Genomic DNA, 7,985 nt, shown 5'->3' with positions numbered 1-7,985 from the left:
GCGTTGCCAGACATTTCTAATGTACGGGTAGTCATACACGTTCAGTCCACAAAAAAGTTCAATAATTTATTCAATGCATTTGAATAAATCAATTTTATTATATTATAATCAAATAAAATCACCTTATTTTTAAAATGTTTATTAAATAATAATTTATTGGGTTTTAAAGGAATGCATGTTGGTAAATTGTTACAGGGTTGTAGCACCTCACGCAGAGCTGCATGCCAGGTTAATCAAACCATCATGCAACAGCTGTTTTTTGTATTGCCATTAAAAAGAGCGCACGTGTAAAGTTGTATTTCTTTGTGGTTTCGTTTGTTGAATTAAATTAATGCTGATTAACCATATACTAAGCAGCTACAGAAAGGCAGGTGAATGCCAAAAACATATGCTTAGTAATCAGCAATAAACCAATTTATTTATTCAACAGATTGCCTTAAAACGCTGCTGAGAACAGATTTTAAGCGTTTCTTTTTAAGTTCACGTCAAAAATCATTTGCTGCCGCAATGAGCGAAGCTCTCGATAAACTGGAACAGGATAACTTGGCAAAGAAGAGTGCTAAAGACCTGGAGAATCAGTCGGTAAAAGAAACAAACCAAGTGAAGCGCAATTTAAAGCGAAAGAAATGGGTGGACTGGAAGGCGAAAGACGAGGAGGATGCAGCGAATGGCACAAAACGAGCTCCATTTGATCCGGCGGATCGCATCAAGCGGAAGAAGAGCGCCATCCTGCTGAGCTACTGTGGCGCCAAATACTTTGGCATGCAACGCAATCCGGGCATGCAGACCATTGAGGAGGAACTGTTCAAGGCAATGTTGAAGCACAAGTGGATAACGGAGGATTCTTTCGAGCAGGTGCAAATCGCCTGCTTTCAACGTGCCGCTCGCACCGACAAAGGCGTCTCAGCGGCGCGACAGGTGTGCTCCGTAAAGCTGCGTAAGTTGTTGATATAAAAACAATATGATTGTAATACCCTTGCATTTTATTCAATTTCCTAACGATCGTTCCTATGACAGTTTATGATACAGTAGACAGATTTGTATCAAAATTGGTCAGGATGCTTAACACAGCAGCAAATGCATATTCTGAGCATATTCAGATATCTAAAATAAAATGAAAAGGTTTTTCTTACTAAATATTTATTTTAGAACGATCGTTCGTATGACAGCTGTATGATATAGTGGTCCGATTTTAACAAAAGTTGGTCAGAATACTTAAAACACCATCAAATATACAATCTTCCAGTTTGACTTAGATATCTCAAGAAACCACAAATTTTTAATGTATTTATTTTTGGTTTATAGAATTTTTGTCCAACTATAATTTTAATTTAAATTACACAAAATATGTTGAATGTATCGATTATTCTAACCATTTTTATACAAACCCATCAAATTTGCAGCCGAGGATTTGGATCTGCAGGCATTTAATCAAGATTTGCCGGAGGAGATACGATTGTTTGGCGTGGAGCGTGTTACGAAAGGCTTTAATGCCAAGGATCAGTGTAATGCACGCACTTACACCTACACACTGCCCACCGTGGCATTTGCCGCATTTGAGGAACAGCATGAACAGGAAACGTATCGTATTCCAGCTGAACTCTTGCTGAAAGTCACTGATACATTGAAGCTATACGAGGGCACGAAAAACTTTCACAACTTTACCAGCAAAAAGTAAGCTATAATTGATCAAGATATATTATAAAATATGTTCTAAATTGTGTATATTGTAGAAACTTTTTAGATCCGTCCGCCAAGCGTTTCATCATGTCCTTCACATGCAGCGAACCATTCCAGAGTCCACAGGGTATTGAGTTTGTTACGTTAAAAGTGAAGGGTCAGAGTTTTATGCTACATCAGATACGTAAAATGGTTGGGTTAACCATTGCAATAGTGCGAGGCAACACCACAACAACATCCCTGGAGCGTGCTCTAACCGAGGAGCGTCTTGATTTACCCATGGCACCAGGCTTGGGACTAGTACTGGATACTGTACACTATGAGCGCTACAATGATCGCTATGGCAAGGATGGCATACACGCACCATTGACTTGGGAGGCACAGGAGCAGCAAGTGCGGGAATTTATAGAAAAATACATCTATGCGAATATATACAAAACCGAGGCCGAGGAGCGAAATCTACTTGATTGGCTGAGCACCTTGCATTTCCACTCATACGACACAAGACGGGATGAGGCATCGACTGAAGCTGACGGCAACCAGAAGAAGCCCAACGATGATGATGATGGCGAGGAATAGCTAGCTAACTAGTTAACTATGTTTAAGTTTTCCGTATTCAATTCAAGACCAGTTGTCATATTGTATAATTGATACAGTGTAAAATAAAAGCACATTTGAGTGATTAGAAACGTCCGCCCTTCTTCTTCTTGTGACCGCCCTTGCGATGCTGCTGCCTTGGTCCGGGTGTGGGCTCCTGATAAACTGGCGTAGCTGGTGAATTTTTACTCAAATTGGCACGATTCGACATGTCACTACAAATAAAAAGGGTAAAATTGTTAGTAGATAACTAGTAGGAAAAGCTATAGTCGAGCGAGCCCGACTGCGAAGAACCCTGCACTTATTTTATAGTACAATTAACCAGTATTAAAATTCAGGTTCGTTATAAATTTTAAAACAGAAATTACAATACTAATATTTCAGATATTCCAGTATTAAAAAAAAAAAGCCAATTTAGTAGGGTATAATAATTTCAGACATGATTTCTGGTACTTACTATTGATCAGCTGCTCCAGTGGCCATGCCCTGTGATCCCTTAATGACGTCCTTGCCACGAGCACCGCCACGCTTCTTGCGGAAACCAGTACGCTCGTATTTGGGCAACCAGCGTTCAGGATCTGGTGCCACCTCGGCATTGTAGTTCTTGGGCAGTTTTCCTTTTCGTTTGCGATTTGTGTTCTTCTTCTCTGCTGCGGGCGTGCTTGGCGAGGGTTCGATCTTGGCATTAGCCGATTTCTTAACGGCTTTTGTGGACATAACCCAGTTGGCAGCCTCAAGAGCATCGATTTCGGATGCAGTGGTCAAAGTCTCAAGCTTTGGTAATCTGCGACTTATTTCAAGCGCACGCTTGGGATTAAACTGTGCATAGGCAATTACAAGCTGAGCCAGCACCTTCATGTCGTTGGGCTTCAACTTGAGCAGCTCCTCCAGGGAACTGGCTGCGGTCTCAGAGGCACCCCCACGTAAATGGAACTCGGCAGCCTGACGCCACATATCCGACAAATCTCCGCTGCTCACATTATTTTGCTTATACCACTCGACAGCAGACTTGAGGACCGCAGATGCAGCTGGCTTATTGTCTGTGCCCAGGTAGAGAGAGACTAAGGCAGAGACAACGCCAGGCTTGTACTTGGCTTCTCCCAGGGAAAGCAGCGTCTCGATGGCGTCCTTGCGATTGCCCTATAAAATATTACAAGTTAGTTTTAGAAGCACTTTTACAAATACTCTTAAAAGTACATGCTACGATAATACAAGGGTCCCCTTGGAATTTCGAAAATTTAAAATTTTATTTCCCAAGTTTTTACTTTAAATCAAAATCAACCCCATATATCGTAATTAGCAAATAAACAACACTTTCATATTTTTGTATAACTATAACTAAAACTATGACAAAACTGACCAAAAATTGTACTTGTAAAATTGTCTCTCCAAAGTTTTACCAGACTATAAACTTTAAAATTGCTTAACTTTGTGAAAAGTATCCCCGATTTTCATATGGAATATAGTTTTGATCACTATTTTGTCTTTAAAATAATTCTGTACATAAAATAATTTGTGAGATGTCTAATTTTAAGCTTACTTAATAAATCGTTTTCATTTACCTGAAGCAGCTGCAGTTGAATGATGGCAAACTTGCTGACAAACTCATGAGTCTTGTGAGAGGCTGCGAATTTCTGCAGTTGTTCGATGGCATCCTTGTGCTTCTTGTCCTTGGCCAGCTGGCTGCAGCGTATGAGCAGTGCCTCAAATTCCACCTGTGGATAGCTCTGCACCAGTTTCTGTGTCAACTGCTGCACCTGATCGCTGGCACTTGTATAAAGCGCTAGCAGACAATTGTTTAAAGCAATAATCTGCTTTTGACGTGATGTTAGCTTCGGTTCGCAGGCTTCAGCCATGGCAGCGCGTATTTTCTTCTTTGAGTCGAAGACATTCTGATCCTTGTTGATGACCACGGCGTTGTTGCTGGCCACGGCAACCAGAGCCGCATCCTTGGGCTTGTGGCGCAAGCATTCAGCGTAAATAACGCTGGCTTCTTTAATCTTGCCCTGCTGTTGCAGGCAGTAGGCGAGCTGGACGCGTATAACGTCCAGTTCTTCAATGATTTCCTCCTCGCTGGCGCCTTCCTCTTCGAGAAACTCACGGCACAGTTTCTCGCTGGTGCGCAACTTGCGTTCCGCCTCCACAAACTTTTGACGATTGGACTGTATGCAAGCGCTATTGAAGTACTGCTCGTATGTATCCTCTGGCACATCCGGCACTTCCTTTGTCTTGTCCAGGGCCAAGTTAGCAGCCACTGCACTGAGATTTGTACGACGCTCGTCCTCGTACTCATCGCTAGTATTCTTAATAATATCCTTATAGGAATCCAGACAATCCTCGTAGCGCTCCAGCCGGTACAAAATCTGCGTGCGCAGCTCCTTCAGCTTGGACGGCAGTGGCTGCAGACCAGCATCGTCAATGGTCTTCAGCGCCTGCAGCTGCTTGTTGAGGCGGTACTCACAGTAGGACTTCTCGAAGATCAGCACTGTATTGAGACGATTCTTCTCGATGAACTTGTGTGCTTCATCGAACTTGGACAACTGCATTAGACACACAACTTTGCAGTGCAGCGCCGTTTGATCCTCAGGTGCAACTCCAAGAACTAAGGAAAAATCATTTATTGGTACATTTTGAGACTACTTTGACACATGACTTTCGAAACTTACTGCGATTAACGGCTTTCACCGCCTTATCGTATTCTTGATTGCTGCCAAACTTGTGTACATCAGCATAGGCCGCTTTGATAAGCGCCTCTTTTGGATTTGTGTCTTTCGACATAATAATAATAAAATAGCAAAAATATTTATCAGACACTGAACTCTTTTCGCCTCGCTTTCAACTTTTTTGACAGCTGACACATCATCAATTTGGACTGCCACCCTACAGAATTTCCCGATCTGGCAACTTGTTCTAATTTAATATAAAAAAAATTTAGTTGCAACTTTGAAAATTTAACTATATTGAAATTTTTCTTATTTTTGAAGCTAGGATTGTAATTGTAGGATGTAAATTTTTGCGGAATTTTTGTTAGAATTTTCTCGATTTTATGATATTTTTTTTTCTTTTTACAATACAATTTTTAACTTTTGTGCCCTTGGGCTGACGAGCTTCAAACCTTCATTAAAATTTATATATGTTTTTTTTCGAATTTCGAATTTTAAATTTTTTATCAAAATGTTAATTAATTTTAAAATTATTGCATTTTAAAATTTGCATGAACTAAAATTTAAATTTTCGTTCGTTAGTCGACTAGTTCTAAAATAGTTAAGATGAACGGGCCATTCAAATGAACGAGTAGCTCATCAGTGTTGCCAAAACAGGGTGAAATGATAGTTCGATAAATTGGCAATGCGGCAACTCTACTTCGATAACGATATTCTATCAACAATCTTAACTTGCTGGCGACGCCTTTGCTAGCATTTTATCTCAGTGTTTTTTTGTGAAATTGTTGAAATATGTCGGCTGAAGTTGATTTTGTTAACAAAAAGGAAGTGCATTTACGCACCTTGAAGCAATCGGGACATGTGGGATTTGACAGTTTGCCTGATCAATTAGTTAACAAAAGCGTTCAAAACGGATTCGTTTTCAACGTCATGTGCATAGGTGTGTATGTATATACAAATGGAGATTTTATTACATATGTGTGGGTGCTGACTGAGTGTGTGTGTGTATGCGGCATTGTCTATGTGTGTGTGTGCTACATGAATCAACGATGAAAAATTTAAACAGTTTCTGTAAGCCCGAAGTAAATGCATTGCACATATTTTTAAGGCACAGCAACACTTTATGACTCACTTACATACAGACATACATACTTACATATATCTAGATGCGCATGTATGCGTGTAAACATTGAAATCGGCGCGAGCAAAGCCGGAGTAAAATTAATATGCAAAGTGTCTAGCCATCGATTTTCATCAATTGCTTTCTACAATTTCACCCTGACACAAATATTTATGTAGTGGCCAATTGAAGGCACTTGAGATCTCCAAGTATTATTAGACTTGTAACATGTATAATATGGTATTCTTTTCATCCATTCCCATTACCTTCTTCAGGCGAAACTGGACTGGGAAAATCCACATTGATGGACACACTGTTCAACACGAGTTTTGAGTCGACGCCGAGTCCCCATACGTTGCCCAGTGTTAAATTGAAGGCCCACACATACGAGCTGCAGGAAAGCAATGTTCGACTTAAGCTGACGATTTGTGACACTGTCGGCTACGGCGACCAGATCAACAAGGACGATTCATTCAAGGCGGTCGTCGATTATATTGATGCCCAGTTCGAGAACTATTTGCAGGAGGAGCTGAAGATTAAGAGATCGCTTGTAACGTGCCATGACAGTCGCATCCACATCTGTTTGTATTTCATCTGTCCCACGGGACATGGCCTAAAGTCCCTGGACTTGGTGTGCATGAAGAAGCTGGATAGTAAGGTGAACATAATACCGGTGATTGCCAAAGCCGATACCATCTCCAAGGCGGAGCTACAGCGATTCAAGGCAAAGATCATTCAGGAGCTCAACACGAATGGTGTTCACATTTATCAGTTTCCCACTGATGATGAAACTGTAGCGGACACCAACAGTCTGATGAATACTCATATTCCATTCGCCGTTGTCGGCAGCACCGAATTTATTAAGGTGGGCAATAAACTGATTCGTGCTCGGCAATATCCCTGGGGCACCGTTCAGGTAGAGAACGAGACACACTGCGATTTTGTGAAGCTGCGTGAAATGCTCATTCGCACAAATATGGAGGATATGCGTGAGAAGACACACACACGACATTATGAGCTGTACCGACAGAAGCGGCTCGAGCAGATGGGCTTCAGCGATGTGGACAGCGATAATAAGCCAGTTTCGTTCCAGCAAACATTCGAAGCGAAGCGCTCCAATCATTTGGCTGAGCTGCAATCCAAAGAGGAGGAAGTGCGTCAGATGTTTGTGCAGCGCGTTAAGGAGAAGGAGGCCGAACTCAAGGAGAGTGAGAAAGACTTGCATCTCAAGTTTGAAAAGCTAAAGCGCGATCATGCCGAGGAGAAGCGTAAGCTTGAAGAATCTCGTAAGGCGCTCGAAGAGGACTATCTTGACTTTCAGAGGCGCAAACAGCAGCTGGCCACAGCACATCATACACTGACGCTGGGCAAAAGCAAGAAGAAGTAGACAATTCTATATCTTTCGAGTATTTTGTGCGTTTTGCTTATCCCAAAGTAATTATTCCTTTTTCATCTCGTTGTATTTCATTTATGCTATTAAGTTTACTTCAAATATTAACATATACACACCCAACATATATATGCATACATAAAAATAATATGATTATTTACAACTTAACAAATAAACGAACTTAGTATTTTAAACAAATTGGGCCGTTTTTTTAGAGCTGCAAGCAAACCATTTATTGATGGTGATTCCATCTAGGGGTAAACATCAAGTGGATACATCGATGATTTAAACTATCGATACAGCGAAGGCTACATCGATATACAGAAAATAATTGAAATATACAAGAAAAAAAACAAAGATAAAGTGTAGATATTCACTATTAATAATCCATTATTAATTAATATTTTTAATTTTATTTTATTTTTGGGAAATGCAGTTTTTCGTAAAGAATGTAAAAGATTTCGGAATCAAAAATAATATCGATATATCGCACAATTTGTAACCCATTGATGCTATCGATTCTCCCATCAATGCT

At 40.6% G+C, this 7,985-nt stretch overlaps 3 protein-coding genes across 4 annotated transcripts; 2 read left to right on the top strand and 1 right to left on the bottom strand.

Annotated features, from left to right (window-relative positions):
- The first annotated feature begins 260 nt into the window (after positions 1-260).
- On the top strand, positions 261-2,369 carry LOC117790060 (tRNA pseudouridine synthase A). Of its 2 annotated transcripts, none has more exons than XM_034629310.1 (4): positions 261-367; positions 431-937; positions 1,404-1,674; positions 1,734-2,369. In XM_034629310.1, the coding sequence occupies exons 2-4, from the start codon at positions 508-510 to the stop codon at positions 2,257-2,259; spliced, it is 1,227 nt and encodes a 408-aa protein (XP_034485201.1). In that variant the 5' UTR covers positions 261-367; positions 431-507; the 3' UTR covers positions 2,260-2,369. The 2 variants fall into 2 exon arrangements, with proteins under 2 accessions (XP_034485201.1, XP_034485200.1); XM_034629309.1 differs by having other exon boundaries at positions 261-371.
- Positions 2,296-5,122, bottom strand: LOC117790059 (signal recognition particle subunit SRP72). The gene is made up of 4 exons (XM_034629308.1): positions 4,944-5,122; positions 3,840-4,879; positions 2,735-3,417; positions 2,296-2,492 (listed from the first exon to the last, which is right to left on the bottom strand). Exons 1-4 carry the CDS (start codon positions 5,053-5,055, stop codon positions 2,363-2,365), a joined length of 1,965 nt encoding a protein of 654 aa, XP_034485199.1. The 5' UTR covers positions 5,056-5,122; the 3' UTR covers positions 2,296-2,362.
- A 529-nt stretch (positions 5,123-5,651) lies between these two features.
- Positions 5,652-7,577, top strand: LOC117791595 (septin-2). The gene is made up of 2 exons (XM_034631385.1): positions 5,652-5,880; positions 6,336-7,577. Exons 1-2 carry the CDS (start codon positions 5,733-5,735, stop codon positions 7,445-7,447), a joined length of 1,260 nt encoding a protein of 419 aa, XP_034487276.1. The 5' UTR covers positions 5,652-5,732; the 3' UTR covers positions 7,448-7,577.
- The last annotated feature ends 408 nt before the right edge of the window (positions 7,578-7,985 follow it).

This window comes from Drosophila innubila (assembly GCF_004354385.1).
Source record: "Drosophila innubila isolate TH190305 chromosome 3R unlocalized genomic scaffold, UK_Dinn_1.0 2_E_3R, whole genome shotgun sequence".
In the NCBI taxonomy this organism is placed as follows: Eukaryota; Metazoa; Arthropoda; class Insecta; order Diptera; family Drosophilidae; genus Drosophila; species Drosophila innubila.
The sequence above is the reverse complement of the archived record's forward strand: the minus strand, read 5'-3'. Positions and strand labels throughout refer to the sequence as shown.

Excerpts from the sequence above, each read along its gene's own strand:
- LOC117790060 (XM_034629309.1), top strand. The coding sequence starts at position 332 with ATGCTGATTAACCATATACTAAGCAGCTACAGAAAGGCAG. Across the intron at positions 372-430 it reads AAGCAGCTACAGAAAGGCAG|ATTGCCTTAAAACGCTGCTG; the intron begins GTGAATGCCAAA and ends TTTATTCAACAG. Across the intron at positions 938-1,403 it reads GGTGTGCTCCGTAAAGCTGC|CCGAGGATTTGGATCTGCAG; the intron begins GTAAGTTGTTGA and ends TCAAATTTGCAG.
- LOC117790059 (XM_034629308.1), bottom strand. The coding sequence starts at position 5,055 with ATGTCGAAAGACACAAATCCAAAAGAGGCGCTTATCAAAGCGGCCTAT. Across the intron at positions 4,880-4,943 it reads GGTGAAAGCCGTTAATCGCA|TTCTTGGAGTTGCACCTGAG; the intron begins GTAAGTTTCGAA and ends ATTTTTCCTTAG. Across the intron at positions 3,418-3,839 it reads TTCAACTGCAGCTGCTTCAG|GGCAATCGCAAGGACGCCAT; the intron begins GTAAATGAAAAC and ends AATATTTTATAG.
- LOC117791595 (XM_034631385.1), top strand. The coding sequence starts at position 5,733 with ATGTCGGCTGAAGTTGATTTTGTTAACAAAAAGGAAGTGCATTTACGC. Across the intron at positions 5,881-6,335 it reads TTTCAACGTCATGTGCATAG|GCGAAACTGGACTGGGAAAA; the intron begins GTGTGTATGTAT and ends TACCTTCTTCAG.